At 41.9% G+C, this 22,095-nt stretch overlaps 2 protein-coding genes across 5 annotated transcripts in view; one reads left to right on the top strand and one right to left on the bottom strand.

Moving 5' to 3' along the window:
* Positions 1-15,303, top strand: part of IARS2 (isoleucyl-tRNA synthetase 2, mitochondrial) — a 57,773-nt gene extending 42,470 nt beyond the window's left edge. The window contains exons 15-23 of the mRNA XM_055334283.1: positions 1,961-2,069; positions 4,393-4,495; positions 6,085-6,210; positions 6,820-6,951; positions 8,663-8,769; positions 9,507-9,652; positions 10,374-10,564; positions 13,369-13,513; positions 14,795-15,303. Coding sequence (XP_055190258.1) covers positions 1,961-2,069; positions 4,393-4,495; positions 6,085-6,210; positions 6,820-6,951; positions 8,663-8,769; positions 9,507-9,652; positions 10,374-10,564; positions 13,369-13,513; positions 14,795-14,937 — 1,202 coding nt within the window. The 3' untranslated portion in view covers positions 14,938-15,303. The remainder of the gene's footprint in view (positions 1-1,960; positions 2,070-4,392; positions 4,496-6,084; positions 6,211-6,819; positions 6,952-8,662; positions 8,770-9,506; positions 9,653-10,373; positions 10,565-13,368; positions 13,514-14,794) is intronic.
* A 227-nt stretch (positions 15,304-15,530) lies between these two features.
* The window catches only part of RAB3GAP2 (RAB3 GTPase activating non-catalytic protein subunit 2), a 93,771-nt gene continuing 87,206 nt past the window's right edge, over positions 15,531-22,095 (bottom strand). For all 4 annotated transcript variants that reach the window (XM_055334279.1, XM_055334281.1, XM_055334280.1 and 1 more), the window contains exons 32-35: positions 20,715-20,804; positions 20,242-20,463; positions 18,668-18,826; positions 15,531-18,466 (exon numbers count right to left, since the gene is read on the bottom strand). In XM_055334279.1, coding sequence (XP_055190254.1) covers positions 18,311-18,466; positions 18,668-18,826; positions 20,242-20,463; positions 20,715-20,804 — 627 coding nt within the window. In that variant the 3' untranslated portion in view covers positions 15,531-18,310. The remainder of the gene's footprint in view (positions 18,467-18,667; positions 18,827-20,241; positions 20,464-20,714; positions 20,805-22,095) is intronic.

Below are 22,095 nucleotides of genomic sequence, written 5' to 3'. Positions count from 1 at the left end.
CATGTTACATTGGTAAAGCAGTGGTTTTGACAAATATGGTTTTGTGCTGGTTCTACAACTTGGCCTTCTTAAATACAGTAATTTTGCTAAATATCAATTAAGCTAATAAGTTAAACGAATTTAGTAATGAAAATTATAGATTACTCCCCCTTTTTGGGCTGATTTGCTTGGATATTTTTTTGTAAATAATTCTAATTGCTAATTGCTAATTCTTTATTTACTGCCATCCCTCAATCATAATTTTAGAGGTTTGTTGTTTGGAACACTTTATTATTCCCTCTAAATATGAATTTTTATAATTTTCCCAAGAGAGATAGTTACTGTTATAGAAATACTAACTTTTCCCCACGTGGTTAACTGCCAGTTTTCCTGGAATTTTACAACTCCCAAGTTTATTTCTACCTCGATAAGAAGTTCTGATTTTTTATTTTACTAAAAGCTCTGGGGTGCCTGTCTGGCTCACTCAGAGAAGCATGTGACTTTTTTTTTTTTAAGATTTTATTTATTTATTTATTCATAAGAGACACAGAGGGAGAGAGGCAGAGACACAGGCAGAGGGAGAAGCAGGCTCCATGCAGGGATTCCGATGTGGGACTTGATCCTGGAACTCTGGGATCACGCCCCCAAGCCAAAGGCAGATGCTCAACCCCTGAGCCACCCAGGTGTCCCAAGCATGTGATTCCTGATCTTGGGGTCATGAGTTTCAGCCCCATATTGGGGGTAGAGATTACTTAAGTAAATAAAGCTTTTAAAGAAAAGGTCTATTCAGGGGGAAAAAAGAGGATAAAAGATAGAAAAAAAATAGAAAAAAAATTGGCACCATTCCTCCCTTTTGTACACTGCTTTTGGAATTAATTTGGTGCAAACTCCTGGAAAGGATTTCACATTATGCATCAAAAGCTTTTGAGTGGTTTTCTATCTTTTGCCCAAAAAAATTCTATTTATAGGTATCTCTCCTGTACAGGTAATCAGATCTGGATGAAGAATTGTGTGTGAGGATGTTCATTACAGTGTTATTTCTAACAGTACATGATTTGACACAGTAACTCATTGTCCTTGTGTCAATAAGTGACTAAAGCAATATGATGCACATTCATGTGACAGAATGATATGCAGCCATTCAGTCATGTTTTTGAAAAATAATTGTGGGTATGGTTTCATCTAAGGGCATGTTACATTTTAAAAGTGCCAAATACAAAAGCAGGATGCAGGCAGATGTCTTGATTTGCTAACAAACTCCTGGCAATGTTGATGAGCACAGACAGTACTGTAAGGAAATATGCAATAAAGTGATGATCTCTAGGTAGTGGGATATATGTGATTTTATATTTTTCGGACTTTTCAGTGTTTTACAGATTTCTTGAAGTGAGAATGTACAGTTCCTAGAAAAAAATCATTACTAAAAATAAACTTGCAAAAATAGGAAATAGTCCCAATAATTCATTATATGAGGTTGTACAGTAATTCCAGAATATTCCAGCACTTGAGTTTCACTTTTCTTCCTATTTCTTCTCATCCAAGACTAAATTTCCCTTCGTTTTAAAATTTTCCACAAGCTTTATTTTTTTTTTTCATTTGTCCAGAGCTTTGCTACGCCCAAACTCCTCCCCCACCCCTGACCCACATCATCTTTTTCCACTGGTTTCACCAACTACCTTGAAAGGCTGTAAATATTGATATTGGTAATTATTATTAATCAGTCCCTAATTTAGGTAGTGTTTTAGTTGCTTATGGTTAGAAGATCATACTCCCAACATTTATTCTCTTTATCTTGATCAATAAACAGGCAGTGAGGGTAATAGCTCAAGTGAATGCAGTCTAGCTAGTGCAGGTATAGCCTGACACAAGAAGTAAATAACACGATTCCTTTTTATTATTTTATACTTTGATACATATTTATTTTCATTTTCCAGTTGTAATTAACTTTAACTTCTCTGTTTTTTTAATATTAATTTTTGAGGTACCGACCAAAGAGCAGATTTGTACTTGGAAGGAAAAGACCAACTTGGTGGTTGGTTTCAGTCTTCTTTACTAACGAGTGTGGCAACAAGGAAAAAAGCACCTTTTAAGTAAGTGTTATACCTAAGCCAAACAAGTCCTCGCACTCTGAGTACTTCTGCTGGGTACTTGCCAGTGTGCAAAGCTCTGACCCGAGCAGTACATACAGGTACACCTCACTTCATTGCGCTTCGCAGATACTGCATTTTTTTTTTTTTTTTTTTACAAATTGAAAGCTCAGGACTTCCATGGAGGAAGTACCTGCAGATGTGGTGGAAACAGTAGAACCAGAATCAGAAGTGGAGTCTGAAGATAGAACTGAATTGTGCAATCTCATGATACAACTTTCACAGAGGAGGAAAGCTTCTCGTGGATGGACAAATAAAGTGGTGTCTTGAAATGGAATCGGCTCCTGGTGAAGAGGCTGTGAAGATTGTTGAAGTGACCACAAAGGATTTAGATAGAATATTACATCAATTTAGCTTATAAAACAGCAGCAGAGTTTGAGAGGATTGGCTCCAGTTTTGAAAGTAATTCTGTCCTGGGTCAAATGCTATCAAACCTCACATGGTACAGAGTTGTTCATGAAAGGCCGAGTCAGTGTGGCAGGCTTCATTGTCTTATTTTAAGAAATTGTCCCAGCCACCCCCGCCGGCAGCTGCCTCCACCCTGATCAGTAAGCAGCCATCAGTCTCCTCCAGCAAAAAGATTACAATTTGTTGAAATATCAGGTGATAGTTAACATTTTGTAGTGATAAAGTATTTCTAAATTAAAGTTTGCACATTGTTTTTTTAGACATAACGCTGTTGCACACTTAATATAGTACAGTGTAATGTAGTGGAAAGCAAAAAATTCCCTTGACTCGCTTTATTGCTTAGTCTAGAGCCAGACCTGCCTATCTCCAAGGACTGCCTGCACATAGAACACCTCCTTTATTAGCTTAGTCTTTTGTTTTATGAGAGAAGTGAATTTGAAGTAAAAAAGAGAGACAAAGCCAATACAGAGAAGTCTTGTTGCTGGTACACACTGTCGTTCCCCAAGAGGTAGTAACATCAGCATTGAGTGGAACAGTGGTGACATCTGCGAACAGCTAGATCTTGAAATATGGGAAGACTTGTCACACAGGGGTGTAGAGAATGGTATTCTACGTTGACTGAAGACAGCTTGAGGTCAAATATTCTTATAATATACACAAATGATTAATGAACATTCCTGTTGTGAATTGTATTAGATTAGATATTCTTAATAAGCTACAGATCATTGATTTTCCTTATTTAAGTGAGTGGATAGAGAATCAGAACAATTCTTAAATAGCTTAAGATTTTTGCTGCCTCACAATGAAAATCCATCCCAGAACAGTTTACATATTTGTTTCTAATATAACATGATTTTTTTTTTTTAAAGATTTTATTTATTTATTCATCAGAGAGAGACAGAGAGAGAGGGGCAGAGACACCAGCAGAGGGAGAAGCAGGCTCCATGCAGGGAGCCCGATATGGGACTTGATCCCGGACCCTGGGATCACGCCCTGAGCCAAAGGCAGATGCTCAACCACTGAGCCACCCAGGCATCCCTATAACATGCTTTTAAAAGCGAGTAGAACAACAGATCTATATTTGCCTCAAATTGTCTTTTTGAAAGTAATTTTGAAATGATAATCTGTTCTTTTTAAGACATACTTTTTCCTGGTTAGTTTTAATGATCAAAATCAATACATAATAATGCTCAGGAATTTATTTATTTATTTAAATATTTTATGTATTTATTCATGAGAGACAGAGAGAGAGAGAGGGAGGAACAGACACTGGAAGAGGGAGAAGCAGGCTCCATGCAGGGAGCCCGACATGGGATTTGATCCCGGGTCTCCAGGATCACACCCTAGGCTGAAGGCGGTGCTAAATTGCTGAGCCACCTGGGCTGCCCTCAGGAAATATTTATGTAGTGAATGTAAAAATCAAAAATTTTTCTGTGTGGGCAGCCTGGGTGGCTCTGCGGTTTAGCGCCGCCTTTGGCCCAGGTTGTGGTCCTCAGGGCCCAGGATCGAGTCCCACGTCAGGCTCCCTGCATGGAGCCTGCTTCTCTCTCTGCCTGTGTCTCTGCCTCTCTCTCTCTCTCTCTCTCTCTCTCTCTCTCTCTCTCTATGTCTCTCATGAATAAATAAATAAAATCTTAAAAAAAAATTTTTTTCTGTGTATAAGTAGAGAGTTTCTATCAATCTTGATACATAAGCGGCTGAGATTTAGACTTTAAGAAAAGCTTTCATCCATAATCTGTCGAGAAAAATCCTGTTTTTTTTTTTGTCAAGCTAAGATACTCTTTTTAAGCTATAATTGATCTTCAATGAGGTCATTATAATTGTGTTTATTATCAAAATGGCTGATTTGTCTTCTTAGGACAGTGGTCGTTCATGGATTTACCCTTGGAGAAAAGGGAGAAAAGATGTCCAAGTCTCTTGGGAATGTCATTGATCCTGATGTGGTCATCAATGGAGGACAAGTAGGTGGTTCTCTAAAACTTTTTTTTTTTTTTTTTTTTAAGATTTTATCCATTTACTCATGAAAGACAGAGACACAGGCCAAGGGAGAAGCAGGCTTCCTGCGGGGAACCCGATGTAGGACTTGATCTCGGGACCTGGGATCACGCCATGAGCTGAAGGCAGATGCTTAACTGCTGAGCCACCCAGGTGTCCCTGTTTTTGTTTTTATTTTTTTTAATTAAAATATTTTTTATTATTTTTTAAAGATTTTGATTTTTTTATTCATGAGAGACACAGAGAAAGGCAGAGACATAGGCAGAGGGAGAAGCAGGCTCCCTGCAGGGTGTCCGATGCAGGACTTGATCCCAGGACCCCGGGATCACACCCTGAACCAAAGGGAGACATTCAACCACTGAGCCACCCAGGTGGCCCTAAAACTTTTGTTTTAAGAATTTTAAGTTGGCAGCCAAAACCTTAATGTAGTTATTTCACCGTAAAATAACAATGACAACAAAACTATCTTTTAGGCTAATAGCAAATGACTTATCATGTTTTAAGTCTAAACTCTTTTTTTTCCTCCCAAATTTTTATTTAAATTCTAGTTAGTTAACATGCAGTGTAATATTGGCATCAGGAGTAGAATTTAGTGTAAATCTAGACTCTTAAATAATACATGATTTTAATGAAAAAGGGAACTGCTGGGATTGTGGCCCAGTTGACTAATTTCAAGTTTGAATCTATATTATAGGTCCTGAGCCATGCTATCCGTCCCCTATTTTTTTTTTTTAAGATTTATTTATTTATTTTAGAGACTGCACGTGTGCGCGACCATGGGGAGGGGGGCAGAGGGAAGGAGGGAGAGAGAGAAGCAGACTCCTCACTGAGCATGGAGCCCACATGGGGCTCCATCTCATTACCCTGAGATCATGACCTGAGCCACCATCAAGAGTTAGACGCTTAACTGACTGAGCCACCCAGGCACCACCTCCCTTTTTTTAAATTAAACTTCAAAAATTTGTTAAAATTTACTTAAAACAAAAATTTACGGTTACATGGAAACAGTGTAAGAAAAAAATTTAGATTGCAACTTCATGTTTCATTATTGTATTCTTGGGAATTATACACTTTAAAGCAAGTCATTAATGAACACAAATCTGGGGTTGCTGATAATTTATTTTGGAGTTAGTTTCAGAAAAGAAATTACTTGTCTGTTATTTTACTCCTCTGGCTTTTTACTGCCATCCTAATGTCCAGTAATCCTTGCTCTGTGTAAGGCGAGTCCTGGAAGGGAGTGCAGCCCTTCCAAGACCCCCTCCACCATCGCTGAGGCATCAGGACCCCGCTCCCGCCACCAGCGCTAGTCCATGGATGTGTCAGGCTCGCCCACATCCGCACACACAACCGGACTGCAGCGTGCACTCTTCGGCCCAGTGTTGTTTTTCACAGGCAGCTGACTCCTGAGGTTGTTAGCCCTTATTTCATGACAGTGCAGGTATATCTTATCCACGTGTCGTGCTCAGATAGTGCTCAAGAGGAATACCTAAGACATTTGTTCACCTAATGAATTGAAAGCCATTTAAACGTTTATGTCTTTTTCATCCACTGAAAGGATCAGAGCGCAGAGCCTCCCTATGGTGCTGATGTCCTGCGCTGGTGGGTGGCCGAGTCCAACGTCTTCACTGAAGTGACCATCAGCCCGTCTGTACTTAATGCTGCCAGAGATGATATTAGCAAGGTCAGAGTCCCCCTTCTTCCTATTTCTGAATACAAAGTTAGCGAAATAACTTAAAAAAAAAAAAATGAGGAACATTTTGTTTGGTATCACAAAAAGTGAAAATGAGTTTCCACACGTGAGCATTTAAAGATATCTTGTGTTTAAAAATATTAATAGTGTAATCCTAAAGTTTTATGTACTGTACTTGGTATTTTATAAAATATAGCCTAATACAAAATTAATTTTATATACTTTCATGTGCTCAATGACCTTTCACCTTTTATTCCATTTATTTTTATTTTTGCCTGTGAAGCAGGTGAAAATAACACTCTTACCTATATAGATGAACAAATTGGGCCACTAATAGCTGATTTGCCTGTAAAAGGTTAGGAAGAAATATAATGAATGTCAGTCCACGTGTAAAGTCCAGTGGTGGTTTCTACAACTCGGCTACTGAAATGAGAGTCTCTTTTTTTTGCATTTGTAGTCTCAGGAATGATCTTTATAAAATGTCCCATTAAGAAAGTAACATGAGTTGTATAAAAATTATAGAAAAATAAAATAACTTTTCAGTAAGAATTGAAGGCCTCCTATATTTTTTGACTGCATATTTTTTCTCGATATTAATAGCTCAGGAATACACTCCGCTTTCTCTTGGGAAATGTCGCTGGTTTCAACCCAGAAACAGATTCCATTCCTGTTAACAATATGCATGTCATAGACCAGTACATGCTGCACTTGCTGCAGGATTTAGCAAACAAGGTAAGTACAAATTAATAAGCTTCTGGAAAACAGAAATATGAGCACTGCCGAGTGTTGAGATTGTGAGTTGTGTGCAAGCAGAACAGACATTATTAGAAGTAGTGGCTGTAGCACTAAGCAGAGTTACACTTGATCAGTTCTGCACATTCCCAACATTCCCAGGTTGACTTTAGGTATGTGAAGTTTCAGTTCTTTCCTGGTTTTTCTTTTTCTTTTTTTTTTTTATTCTTATTTTTTTTTAAGATTTTATTTATTTATTCATGAGAAACAGAGACAGGCAGAGGGAGAAGCAGGCTCCATGCAGTGAGCCTGACATGGGACTCGATCCCAGGTCTCCAGGATCAGGCCCCAGGCTGAAGGCAGCGCTAAACCGCTTTTCTTTCCTTTCCTGGTTTTTCAAAAAACTAGCAGCACCTGGTATAAACAGTAGGCCCAGTCTGCCCCTCAGACCCCGTTTCCCTCCCAAGATTAGCTTTAGATATTTCTCCCAACAGGAAGGAATAAAGTAGGCCTCTATTTTATCTGCAGTTACCCCTCAAAGTATAGAAATACCTGAAATGAGTATTCTGTGTGTTTCGTAAGATGTTTTCTCATTATCTATAAACCCAGATAATGTGTGTTTTCTCAAAAGTTAGACGTGTGGCTGCTCCCATGTACCCATATGTCAGAGACACACCTGCGGGCTTTTGCCCAGTTTTACTTTTCAGGCATAAATGAGGGAACACTGACTGGCAACTTGCACTCTTTGCTGTTTTCATATGGTGTGGGTTTTTTTTTTTATATATAAATTTATTTTTTATTGGTGTTCAATTTGCCAACATACAGAATAACACCCAGTGCTCATCCCGTCAAGTGCCCCCCTCAGTGCCCGTCACCGATTCACCCCCACCCCCAGCTCCCCTCCCCCTCCACCACCCCTAGTTCATTTCCCAGAGTTAGGAGTCTCTCATGTTCTGTCTCCCTTTCTGATATTTCCCACTCATTTTTTCTCCTTTCTCCTTCATTCCCTTTCACTATTATTTATATTCCCCCAATGAATGAGACCATATAATGTTTGTCCTCCGATTGACTTATTTCACTCAGCATAATACCCTCCAGTTCCATCCACGTTGAAGCAAATGGTGGGTGTTTGTCGTGTCTAATGGCTGAGGAATATTCCATTGTATACATAGACCACAGCTTCTTTATCCATTCATCTTTCGATGGACACCGAGGCTCCTTCCACAGTTTAGCTATTGTGGACATGGCTGCTAGAAACATCGGGGTGCAGGTGTCCCGGCGTTTCATTGCATCTGTATCTTTGGGGTAAATTCCCAGCAGGGCAATTGCTGGGTCGTAGGGCAGATCTATTTTTAACTCTTTGAGGAACCTCCACACAGTTTTCCAGAGTGGCTGCACCAGGTCACATTCCCACCAACAGTGCAGGAGGGTTCCCCTTTCTCAGATGGTGTGGTTTATCATTTAAAACCTGATCCCTTCTTTTGAGAAGTGTTCTTTTATAGTTTCCAGAATAGAAATTTCAGTATTTTCTGATTGTTGAACTCTATACCCCGAAATGTCTTAAAGATCCTCAGTCACTCTTGCATGTCTCCTGTTTTGTACCCGTCTGCCTTTGAAATATCGTTTGAAAAGGTACACATTTTGCCCATGACAACTTGCATTTTTGTTTGCTTACCCCAACTTCCAATTTATTTTGACTTTTGTTCCCTAGATTACCGATTCATATAAACAGTATGATTTTGGAAAAGTTGTTCGGCTGTTACGAGCATTTTATACCAGAGAGCTCTCTAACTTTTATTTCAGCATAATCAAAGACAGGTATGTATGACTGAATATTAAAACATTCAGATCTTTCTTGAGTGTCTACTTGGCAAGTGTTGGGTGTACAGGGGTGAGGAAGAAGGGCAGCGCCGTGCAGTTAATAAGTTGAGTTCTTGAGTCAAGTGAGCATACACACCTCATAGTGTGATGATGTAAAGAGATCATACAAGGAATGTGCTTTGTGCCATGTTGATCGAGGGAGCGGGTGCTAATACGAGGTGACGAATATAGTACCTCTTCTCAGGAGTTTGTAAATTTTAAGGAGGAGAGACCAACATACAGGCACCTGTTACCACAATAGCATCACGTTAAGATCAGACCCTTTTAGGGGAAGGCTTGGTGCTTGGACTTCGTTGATAGCAACCAAGCCGACGTGAGGGTCAGCCCCAACCCCTAGCACCTCAAGGGTTGTAACTCCCAGTCCTCTGCACACGCTAAGATTGTAAGATACGTACCATCAACTAACATGTTAGTCGTCCTCCAACACGCAGTTAGCTCTCTCAGAGACAGAACTGGATGCAGCACAGCCGCTAAGAGAGGTTTTGGAGGAGGTGAGCACACCCGGACGGAGGAAAGTGGAATAGAGGACTTACAGATAAAGTCCTATGACAGCATCTTATTCTTAAATTAGACGTAGGGTTAGCTGCTGTAGGAGTGAACCACCCGAGGCGCGTCCTGCGTCCTCCTGGCTCGGCACTCTCCTGTCCCCTGCTGAGCACGTTGGTCTTGTCCAGGCTCTACTGTGAGAAGGCAGGCGACCCCAAACGGCGCTCCTGCCAGACCGCATTGGCCGAAATTCTGGATGTCATGGTTCGTTCTTTTGCTCCCATTCTTCCTCACTTGGCTGAAGAAGTGTTCCAGCACGTACCTTATGCTAAAGGTAAGGAATACTCGCTTGGTCCTCGAAATGAGAAGGACCCTTGATGAGGGCCCTGACTTCTGATTTCACCCACTTCGTGGAAGGGGCACTTTCTCGCCCACGGTGAGCACTTTGTAGAGAACATGTCTCGGGCCTTTAGTCTTTTCTGCACTTGATTGTCGCGGAGCAACATGGATTTCCGGATGGCGTCAGGCCACCTTGACAGGGTGCCTTCTGCAGTGTGTGAGCGGCTTGACTATGCTGCAAAATCGGTTTTTCCTCACTATCTAAATGTCTGAAATATATTTTAGGTTTTTTAAAAACCAAGTTTAGTGCCTTTTAATGAATGATTTTATAATAGTTTTTTTCCCTCTGATTGTATTAAGCTTACAGAGAATCAGTAACTACAAAAATCTAGAAGAGGAGGAAAAGCCACTCATAATCTTACTCTCCAGAGACAACTATTGTTAATATTGGGATCTTTTTTTCTGTTTTACTTTCTTTGAGGTATCCTTTTTTCCCTTTGGGATCTTATTATGTATTTTCCTTTGTTTAGATTTCCAAAGGTGAATATAAATGTTTGGTAGGCATTTAGAATGGCTCCATAATATTTGCCATAAATACCAATTCTTATTTCCCACGAACAGTAAAATATTTAATGGTTAGTACGTTCTCTACAGTTTAGAATATATGTAAATTATTTTACTTTTGTTTATTTATTATTCTTTTCTTTGTTTCAAAGAACCCAAGAGTGTATTTCGTACTGGGTGGATTAGAACTAGTTCTATCTGGAAGAAGCCTGGATTAGAGGAAGCGATAGAGAGCACGTGTGCCATGCGAGATTCGTTCCTTGGAAGCATCCCTGGTAAAAACGCAGCCGAGTACGAGGTTATCATTGTGATCGAGCCTGGGCTGCTTTTTGAGATAATAGAGGTGAGTGGCGGTTTATCCCTTTGGAAGTGAGGTTAGTGTCCTAAAGTTTCACCTGACATTTGGCTTTTAAAAATCTCTGTATAAGTAAGATTTTTTTAGTTTAGTAATCTTGTAATCCTGAATACTATCACGGATTCTTTGTTTCCTCCTTTTCGATACTTCCTCTCCCTTCTCTTACAAAACATGTACTCTCTTGCTACGTCCTTCATTAGTGGGGGCAGGGAAGTTGCAACAAGTCCTATCTGAAATGCAGATTCTCAGGGCTATTTAGGTAAGTGATAGAAACTGATGACATTATTACACTACACAAAACTTGAGGGTTTTGTGTTAAGGGCCTACTTTTCTGTGAATTTTGTCCATCTGGACCAGGTTCAAAGCAAATCTAAAAAAAATATTTCCCTCTTTTTCTCAGGAGATATTTTTTAAAACAAAACCAAACAAACAAAATTTTATTTATTCATGAGAGACTCACAGAAAGAGAGAGAGGCAGAGACACAGGCAGAGGGAGAAGCAGGCTCCACACAGGGAGCCTGATGTGGGACTCGATCCCGGGACTCCAGGATCACAGCCTGGGCCGAAGGCAGGCACTAAACTGCTGAGCCACCTGGGCTGTCCTCAGGAGATTTGAAGAAAATTCATTTGCTCCAGCAAATTACCATGCCATCTCAAAGCATTCATCCTATTTTTATTTCCAAAAAGACCATTAGGATTTTCTTCTTGGGATTCTTAATATTTTTTTCTTTTTTTTAAAAAAATATTTTATTTATTTATTTATTCATGACAGACTCAGAGAGAGAGAGAGAGAGAGAGAGAGAGAGAGAAAGAGAGAAAGAGAGGCAGAGGGAGAAGCAGGCTCCATGCAGGGAGCCTGATGTGGGACTCAATTCTGGGTCTCCAGGATCACACCCTGGGCTGAGGGCAGCGCTAAACCCTGGGCCACCAGGACTGCCCGGGATTCTTAATATTTTCTTTGAAGTTTTACTGCTATCATAGTTTGCTAAAAATGACCAACTCATTTGGTCAGTAAGCTCAGTTTAAAATTTTAGTACTGTAATTTAGATTTGAGGTTTACAGTGTGTAGGAGATTGTTGATCAGACAGTAGATTATTTCAGTAAGATATTCATACACATTTTAAAATTCGTAAGTTGGGAGGCACCTGGATGGCTCAGTCTGTTTAGTGTCCAGCTCTTGATTTCCGCTCAGGTCATGATCTCTGGGTGGTGAGATTGAGCCCTGTGCTGGGCTCACGCTCAGCACAGAGTCTGTTTGAGATTCTATCTCTTTTTTTCCCTTTGTCTAACCCCCGGCACATGTGTGCTCTCTCTAAAATAATTTTTTTTTTTTAAGATTTTATTTACTTATTCACAAGAGACACAGAGAGAGAGGCAGAGACACAGGCAGAGGGAGAAGCAGGCTCCATGCCCGATGTGGGACTTGATGCCGGGACTCCAGGATCACACCATGGGCTGAAGGTGGCGCTAAAGCACTGAGCCACCCAGGTGCCCCAATAAATAAATGTTTAAAAAAATAAAGTGTATGAGCTGGGAGGCTCTGTCTCCTTTGTTTTATAAGCAAGGGAACTGAAGACCATTGAAACTGTGGCCTAGCCAAAGCTACATAGCCTAGTTTTGGGTTTTCCTCCTACATGTTGTGTGTCTTTTGACTCCATGAGTTCTTAAGTTTAAAAAAAATACGGGTTGTTTGGATCATTTATATTGGAAAAAGTAGTTTGGGATTTTAAAAAATAATGTACTTTTCTTAGGGATTACACTAAGTAGCTGTTACTTGGAATCCTGCATTTATGAATTACTAACTTGAATGAACTTGTTAAGACCAAATTAAGCTCTCTGAATTGCCTGTTTTTTCTTGAGTTTTTAAAAAATTTTTGTTTGAGAGAGTACACAAGCCGAGGGGGAGGGGAGGCAGGGGAGAGTTTCAAGCAGGCTCCACACTCACACAGAGCCTGACACGGGCCTCAAGCCCATGACCCTGGGATCGTGACCTGAGCTGAACTCCCGAGTCGGCCACTTAACTAAGCCACTCAGGTGCCCCTTGACTTTTTTTTTTTTTTAAAGGAATGTCTGTATTGGCTTATAAACTCATTTTGAAGAGAATTATAAGGAAAAATGTAAAAATGCTTATCAAACATCTAACTTTATTCACTTCAGAATACAGCACATAGTCTCTGTGTTATTCAGTTGCCACCATTGGTCTGTGTTGCTAAAAGCAGGTCTGTTTAGATAGTTCCTTACACCTCTCCTAGGGTGGGAGGCAGGACACAGGGAAAGCCTGGGCTAGACGGGCAGCTGCGCCACTTACTGCTTGAGAACCATGAGGCAGTAGCCGCTCTGAGCAGGTTTCCTTGTTTGGAAAATGGGGATAAGAAACACTGTGGTGATTAGAGACGACGGACATTTAGCACCCAGCACAGTGAAGCGCCTGGCGTAGAGTATATTACGTACAGAGTACGGATGGGCTGTTGCCTGAAAATATTTTAGTTAAAACCTCTCATTCTAGGGGCGCCTGGGTGGCTCAGTAGGTTAAGCGGCCGAGTCTTGACTTCAGCTCAGGGTGGTGGGATTGAGGCCACCGCTCATCAGGGAGTCTGCGTGAGATTCTCTGCCTCCCCCATCCCCCTGCTTTCTAAAACTAAAAACAAAACACAACAGAAATCCCTTTCCTTCCTGTAAGAATTGATTTAATAAGATCAGCCTAGGAGATCGTGGTACCAAAGGGTCACACGCTTTGGATGCCAGAATTTGCAGTGAACCCATAGACGGTCACTCTGACATCCTATTCCCAGATGCTGCAAGCGGAGGAGACTTCCAGCACCTCTCAGCTGAACGAGCTAATGATGGCTTCCCAGACAACTCTACTCTCTCAGGATCCACCACTCGTAACCACGGATGTAATCGAGCGCCAAGGGACGTTCCTGATCAACCTAGAAGGTAAGGAGGAGACGAGAGGAACCGGTGGGACCCAGACAACAGGGATAATCCCAGTCACCTCCAGCTTTGCGGTGGATCAGGTCTGACCTAAAGGCAATTATGTTCTTGGAACATCTTTTTATGGCAACTGGCCAAGTTTGTAAACCCCCTCTCCGAAGTGTCCTGCTTGATGAACTTGGGAACAGGGCCAGAGCCAGGCGAGGGCTTCCCTTCCCGTGGCTAAGGGTCATGGTAGGTGATGCGGGTCGGCCTCCCTTTTTCGTGTCCTGCTTCCTTGGCACCCAGGATCCCAGGACTGCCTAGGCCGCCCCCTCCCCGGTGTGGACTCTGAAATTTCTCCCTTGCACACCGTATGTGAAGAGCTAGCCGTTCTTAACGCAGGGCTAAGAAGTTGGGCGGAGCCCTTCCCACCGTGGCACCTTGTGAGCAGACGGCTTGCGGACATTTGAGAGAGGATTTTTGTCGGCCTCGTTCATTCCCCGCGGCGGTGCGCACGGGAACACGACCTTGTGGGAACGGTGACCTGCCTGTGTTCCTCGAGGTGTTTAGGTGCCTTCAGGAGGCGGGAGGCTCTGCTATGGGCCTCAGTCTACGTGTGAGGCCTGGGAGCACTGACCAGGTGGTAAAGATGCTCGCCAGCTTTTGAAAGTGTGAACGTACATTCTTCGTATGACGGCTAGAAAGTAACTTTCCTTACTGTAGTTAATTCACTCTGAAGTCTGGGAGTATTGACAGTGGAGAAATTTTTGTCTCCTTTTGTCTAAACCAAGAATTTTTTTTTTCTTTTTGAAGTAGGGGCGAGATGTGGAGAGAGGGACAGCTAGAGAGAATCCTAGGCGGGCTCCACATCCTGCTTGGAGCCCGACCCCAGACGCCCCCCTACACCAAAGTTTATGTGGGGACACTGCAGTTGTCACCGTGATTTGGTTCTTTCTACAACTCTCGTGTAGCTGTAGAGGGAGGGTCACTTATCAGAACGGTGCCCGGATGAAGAGCTAGAGGCCTGCGCTGCCCGAGGAGATCAGAACTCTGAGACCCGGGGAGAATCCGTTAACCTCTCACTCGGGGGGTTTCTGCTTCCTCAGCGGTCTTCAGTGGTCGGGGTGCGAGTCCACGTCACAGCTGGTGACGGAACGTGGGAAACGAAGTCATACTGACTGGCTTTACCCAGGAGAGGGAGAAAGCTTTGAAAAAGGAACACTGGCAAAACCAGTCAGTCGATAGGAAATAGGGAGACCAGGTGAATGCCCCTCAGTGTCTTCCTGAATCTTTTTCTCACAGGTGGTGATATTCGTGAAGAGTCTTCATATAAAGTAATTGTCATGCCAACTACCAAAGAAAAATGCCCTCGTTGTTGGAAGTACACAGCTGAGTCTTCAGATACACTCTGCCCCCGATGCGCAGAAGTCGTCAACGGAAAGTAAGAGCTCAGCGTGCTGGTGGCAGCTCTGTGAGCAAGAAGGCGCCGAGAGTTCCGATGGACTCTTCACAACACGGGGGAGAAGCAAGCCTAGATCTAGGTCGTGAGTGGAGGAGGAGTGGCGTAAGGGGCAAATTCAGAATTACAAGCTTTTCCTGTATTAGATTATATATATATATATATTTATGCAGAAAAACCTAAATATGCAGATGGACCTACACATATCCATAATGGATTTATTGAGAACAGATACACTGAAGAATGTGTGACTTTAAATGTGGCTGACCAGAAAAGTTTTATATTTTATAAAGCTTCTTGACTCAGTATTTAAGTTCTATAATGTCTAAAAATAAAGGCATCTGGAAATTGATTCTGAAGTTGCAAAAATCAAGTAAAAAAATATGGTCTCCGAGGAGAATGGCAGAGGTGTGTTTCCCTTAGAAAAAAAGATTTCATTCGGCCTCACTAGTGAACATTATCCTTTACGCAACAGCTAGGTTTTTTGGTTTGCATTAGAGAAAACATCACCAAACTTGTTATTCTTGCACAAGAGGAGGAAACAAAATATTAATACTTATATTTATGAATGTTGAAACATGAAAGCTGAAAATTTATTTCACTAATATACGTAAGTTCACAACAATGAACAGACACAGAAAATAGAAGTATGTACAGAATGTCACTACTTACAGTACATTACAGTAGGTAACAGCGTTTTATAAACAGTTCAGGATTGGATTAAAACCTTTACAGGGACGACTAATTCTATTCAGCAGACACCTAACTTTTAGAAGCCCAACAAATTCTTTCCTGTCGGGGTGAGGGAGGGTTTTCACTGTTGCTATGGAGTACTTTAAAAATATCTGTCTCTTATAAATGAATGAACCACAGCAACTCTTAAGTGAACATTATATTCCATGTAAGCTTAATATTATTAAATCTGTTTTGATTTTAAGTTGTAATCAACCATTAAAAAAAAAATAGCAATTTAAATGTAATAGTGCTTACTTTGACCTTAGATGAATTTTTCTACCAAAGGTGAAACTCTCCATTTCTTTTCTTTTTGCAAAAGTATGGAAGCATTTAGAAGGTTGGTGCTATGTTCCTCTTCACCTATGTTTATGTGGCTCTTCTAAGTTCTACATCTAAACACAACCTGTAATGTAGAAGTTATGATTATTTGAAGACACTTCTGTTTCCTTCAGCATTATGCAGTGGAATTTAACAAGGTACAGATGCCTAGGTTACTGTTGATGCCTAGGTGAAGAAAGGGGCGTGGGGCTTCGGTGGGAGTTCTCTCTGGAGAGACACTACTAGTTACTAGCTTCCCAGCAGGAAGTGTGACCCACCTTTGTTTCAGAAATCACCCGTTCTTCATGAAATCTAATTATTTGTGGCTCTTCATTGTTACAGAATGTGTACATAGGTATTTCTTCTCTCAGATTTATTTTTAAAAAGCCCTTGATGAAACAGTAAGACATTTAACTGCTTTTCTTATTAACCTTATAACTCAGAATTGCCTTAAAATTCCTTGAATGGTAAATCTTAGGATTACAAATGTAACTACAGGTTTGTAATTCAATGATTTGTTATGATCCTATGAGCCATATTTCGGCTTATTAATAATCTCAACAATCCCCAAGTTTATGTTTCCTACCAGAATGAGTCTAACCAGCTTTATCATCTAACATGTTTATTAGGTACTCCCTCTCCCCCCAAAAGTGATAACAGAATCAAAGTGAGGATTTAAAGTTTCTTTGGCCAGCCTCCAAAATTCATACTACTTTCAGAGTATTTAGAAAAATCACAGGAAGAACGAATCTTTTAGAATGCATGTAATGTGACTACATAAAGCTAGGCCGGTTTACAAGAAATCTATGACTGCGTCTGGACGGGCCGGCGGAGATCCAAGCAGAGGCTGAGAGGCTGGACCAGCGTAAAGGACCTGTTCCGTGCTGCTACTGGACGGAGCGTGTACCTCCATCAGACTTCCAGGCCCTCACCCAAATATTCAAGACATCTTAAAGCTTTATCTTTCAAGATTTTTAAAGTAAATGGTAATCATTAAGTTTTAGACAATTATTCTTATTTGGGTGTGATCCTTCAGTTAAAAAGAATTTACACTGGGATATTCTCAAACATGAGACTTTTCTTTATATTCTTGAGGGGCATACTCCTCAACTCCACAAGTTGCTAAAGTTGGCTTCTTACAAATACGTGAAGCAACAAACTTCTTTATCACAATGAGTTACTATGAATAACAATCGTGATCCATGACAGAGATCGATAATTGCACCGTATGGCTACATTCCAAAGATACACCGTAATAAATACTCGGTATTTGTAGAGCTCAAAGCACTTTTTATAGAGTTTTGGTTAATCTGGTTTTAATCGACAAATAATTATTCAGCACTTGGACTGCTCTAGGCACTCTAGGGTACAAAATTAGTTGTATTTTATTCTCTCAACCCAGCTGTGAGGTAGGTTTGCAAAGCTGTAATATCACTAGACATTTTCTGTATTCTTCCCAAGAACAGATAACGTTACCGTATCCCAGAAGCAGACATTTCTAAACACTCGTAGGAAAAATAAATTGGACTTAAATTTTTTAGCATCTTTGCCTTTTTTTAAACATAAATTTTACAAGATAATACATTTTTACAATTACCTGATGTGGATACAACTTTGAATCTTGGCAAAAAGTAAATCTTAACTTACACTGTAATTAATTTTGCTTTGTTGCTTGCATCTCAGATTCTCAACTTTGGCAAGTACAACAGGTTAAGGGTTCTGTTCAGTGTCCCTTCTGATGAATATGATGATCTCGAACCCATTCCTCCTCCAAAGCTAGGTCATCCTCCTCCGGTGGCGGCAGCATAACCTCTGGGAAAGAACCTGTCCGCATCCAGAACTCCAGGCGGCAGCCCAGTATGTTGGATTTAAGCATGCCAACAAAAGCGAGTGGGATGGTTCTCTAATTTTACTGATGGGGACTATACATGAACACATTTAAATTTAATTACAATAACATTTCGAGTACGAAATATAGAATCTGGTAATAACATAATCTGTAAATTATAACCCATTTGAAATAGCAAAGTTTACCCATTAAGCTACTTAAGTGCTTAAATTAGAAATAAACAGTAAAACATCTGTTAGTAATTAATGGTATAATTGATATTTGTTTGCATTTTATCTCCAATGTTAACCAAAGGAGTGGAATTTAGCCAGGACTGCACTTTTAAAAAGTAGTATGTATTTTTATTTTAAAAAAGAAGAAAGACATACACTTCCTCCATAAAATTCCAGATCTTACTATGTAAAATTACCATGCACTAAGAGTCACACGGTTTTAGACCGTTTTTAGTACGGAAGGGTCATAAGGAAGGGAGAGAGATGGCTTCCACAGCCTCAATGAGGTGTAAGGCTAAACCATACTGCCCGTGGTTTTCTGGTAAAAGCTCGATTACTTTAGTTACTAATTTAGCCGTTGTTGCGATTGGCACGTCCGTGTTTTGAAGATCTTGGGGATTCTGCAAACGGAACACAAGAACAACCCATCAGCGCCGCACAGCAGTAACGCTTCCTCCCTTAAGAGGGGTCAGGATAGAGATTGCCCAGTAAGCGCTCTGGAACCCACTTAGGCCTGCCGCTTAGAGTTTCTCCCCAACTGTTAGTAAATGTCCATCTAGGAGAGCACCCAGTGACCCGGTTGCTCAGCCTCCTGTACTTACCATGGCCTTGAGCCAAGTACAGAGAGTGGGTGGAAGTCTGGCGAGCAGCTCCATCCCTTCCTTCGTCTGCGTGTGGAGGAGCGCGTGAGCCAGTCTCTGCCCCGTTAACACCAGCAGCTGCGAGGCCAGGACCTCCTTGTCCTGGACCTGGAGAATGGCCTGCGGGGGGGGCGCATGGACGGGGGCACAGTAAGAGCGGCCACGCGGCCGGCTGACCCTGGCACACGGCTTACTCTAGGAAAGGCTTTACCAGTCAAGAGCTTCTAGTTCATCTTTCAGCTGTGGCCATGTGTACACCCAAAAGAAAGTCCAAATCAAATTTGGTGTTCAAAATTCAAATTTCTGCTCACTGCCTCATATCTCAATTTTTTAAAAATATTTTATTTAGATTCAGTTTGCCAACACCCAGTGCTTATTCCATTAGGTGCCCTCCTTAGTGCCTATCACCCTAATTTTTTAATTCAGTGTGACTGTAAAAATCATTTTTTTAAGTTTATGGCAAAAAAAGGGAATTAAATCACATCATGACTACTTAAAACCTAACGGCTCCTGAAAATACTGTGAAAAACCATGCACTATGAGGTATGTGATCTCCCCCTGCCCACCTGCCCAGTCCCCTCCCACTTCTTTATCCTGGCCTGCCATGTGTGGTCTCCCGCTTGGCCCTCTGGTCTCGGGCCCTGCCAAGCTAGTCTCGCCCCAGGCCCTTGGACCTTCTCATCACTTCTGCCTCAGGCATTGTTGCCCCAGTTTCCTGGGTGACTGGCTGCATCTTATCCTTGGGACTCAGTTCAGAGGTCACCTCTGACCACCCTATGTAGTAGCTCCTGTTTATTCACATGATCCTATTTTTCTTCACAATGTTTATCACTCAGCACAAAATTTAGCACGCTTGCAGTGCCTGCGGGGCTCAGTCGGGCATCGGACTCTTGATTTCAGCTCAGATCATGATCTCAGGGTCATGAGATCAAGCCCTGCACTGACTGGGCTCCCTGCTGGGCGTGGAGCCTGCTTAAGTTTCTCACCCCCACCCTACCCATGCTTGCATGCTGGCTCAAAAAAAAAAAAAAAAAAAAATCCAACATGCCTTCTGGCTTCTAAGTAGACCATCAATTCCATGAGGAAGGAGCCTTGTCTGTTTTGTGTGCTGCTATGCCTCTACACAGTACAGGCCTGGCACACTGCAGGGGTTTATTAAACACAGACCAGAAACAGTTTGACTACAGTTTTATATTTAAGATTTTATTTATTTATTTGAGAGAGAAAGAGTGTGAGAGAGAGAGAGATTATGAACAGGAGGAGAGGCAGAGGGAAAAGCAGACTGCCTGCTGAGCAGGGAGCCCGATGTGGGGCTTGATCCCAGGAACCTGAGATCACAATCTGAACTGAAGGCAGATGCTTAACCGACTGAGCCACCCAGGTGCCCTACAGTTTTAGATTTTAATATTCTGTTGTTTTTGTGTTCAGAAGTCCTAACAAAAGGAAAAGCAAAAACCTTTATTGGAGCCTTTACGGATTCGTCACTCCAACTCTAATTTTGGTCATTTGAGCCCCCGCTCACAGGGTGAGCTCACCTCCTCTCCTAAGTGGTCCACGCCATAGTTGTAGAGTTCGCTCACGTAATGCCTTCGAACAGCATCTTCACTGACTTGCAGGTGATGAGCCAAATCCACAGCTAGAACTGGCCAATCTTGGTCTTTCCCAAAAGGAGTGGTCGGTGCTTCTTCTGAGGACTCTCCGTCCTTCACAGCTAAATGCTGGGCCTGGACAGCCGCACTGACGACTTTCAGTAAGAACTTGCAAACGGAGGAGAACAGAGCACAGTCAGTGTGCATCAGTAAAAAAATGTCTAAGTCAAGTAACTGGCTTTCCTGTCAATGAGGTTGGCTTTTCCATGGAAATTAAAAAGATTACCAAAAAGAAACGTACCACTGAAAGGGAAATTAGCTTTCAAGAATACCTTGAAAGTGGTCATCCTTTAAGGTCAGCTAAATTTCTGATTTAGTGTTTTCTTCTGAGAAACAAAAATAAAATCAATATAATTTACCTGTTGTCGTACAGAAATAAAATTTGGATCCATCTCCCCACTAGGTAATAACTGAATTGAAGTTAGGTCTTTGAAGAATGCATTTTTCCCCTAAAGAGAGAGAAAATACCAAGAAAACAGATAAGTAGGGATTATTATTAAGGGCAGGACAAAAGATTTAAAAACTGAAGTCATTTCATCAGTGACTCATGGTTGATTTGTCTTCTCGAACAGTAACATTTTAGGACTGTATTCAGTTACCCCTTAGAGCAATTATCCAGTATGTGGTGGGTGGCCCCTGACGTACGATCCCCCTCTCCTGGTCCACATGCCTGGCCGGCAGAGTGAGGCAAACGGTAGTGTGCCGTGTTCACGATCACATTACAAAAGGGCTGGAGCTTCTGCCCTGGGTGCTCCTCTACACTCTCACTTGCTCGGAGGGAGCCGGCTACCATGGTGTGACCTGCCCTATTCTGGAGAGGTGTGTGTGGCAAGAACAGTCTTGCCCACAATCGTGTAAGATTGCCAGGGGATCCCGTCTCCACCCAGTGGGGGCTTGAGATGGGCTGAAACCCCAACTGCAGACATGTGAGACACTGAGCTACAGACAACTCAATAGGTGGGGACCCATATTCCCGACCCACAAAAATGGCAGTAAATGTCTGTTGTTTTCATCCACTAAATTTTGAGGTACTTTGTTCTGCAGTAATAGGTAAGTAAGACACAGTGTCTCTCTGCATCCTTTTAATAACACTTATTCAACTGTTTGAAGACACCCTGTTGAAAAGCCAAAGGAGAACATCAGAAAGCTGAGTTTCAGAAATTCCTTAGGAGGAAATGTGATACAGAGCAAAGAGTGCTGGCCTCCGGAGGTCAGAAAGGCCCAGGCCCTCGTGCCAGGCCTACCGCTTCCCACCAGGTTACCTGGGTTACACCTGAGGTCATCCCAGGTGTCTTCTATTGGACTTTCTAGATGAAATCATCTACGACTACAGGTCATCTAGTGTGACTGCCAATTAGGATGAAGCTACTCATCCTTTAGCGATGAGGAACAGCAGGCGTCCTAGGGCAACCCACTGCATTCTGGACATCACTGGTGTACAGTTTTTCCACAGGGGCACCCGGTGGCTCAGTTATGCATTTGTCTTCAGGTCAGGTCAGGTCATGATCTCAGGGTCCTGGGACTGAGCCCCACGTTGGGCTCTATGCTCAGCGGGGAGTCTGCTTGTCCTCTGCCCCTCCCTGCCCCAACTTGGCTCCTTCTCTTCCCCCATCGAATAAATAAATAAAATCTTTTAAAAAAAGTTTTTGCACATACTGACCCACACACAGTCTGTGACTCTATAGTTCCCACGCAGCAGTCTAAGTTATTCTAAGGGTAGACCCTTAGAATAACTCTACA

The sequence above is a fragment of the Nyctereutes procyonoides genome, unplaced genomic scaffold (genome assembly GCF_905146905.1).
Source record: "Nyctereutes procyonoides isolate TBG_1078 unplaced genomic scaffold, NYPRO_anot_genome, whole genome shotgun sequence".
NCBI classification, from domain to species: domain Eukaryota; kingdom Metazoa; phylum Chordata; class Mammalia; order Carnivora; family Canidae; genus Nyctereutes; species Nyctereutes procyonoides.
This window is presented reverse-complemented; position numbering and strand designations above follow the sequence as displayed.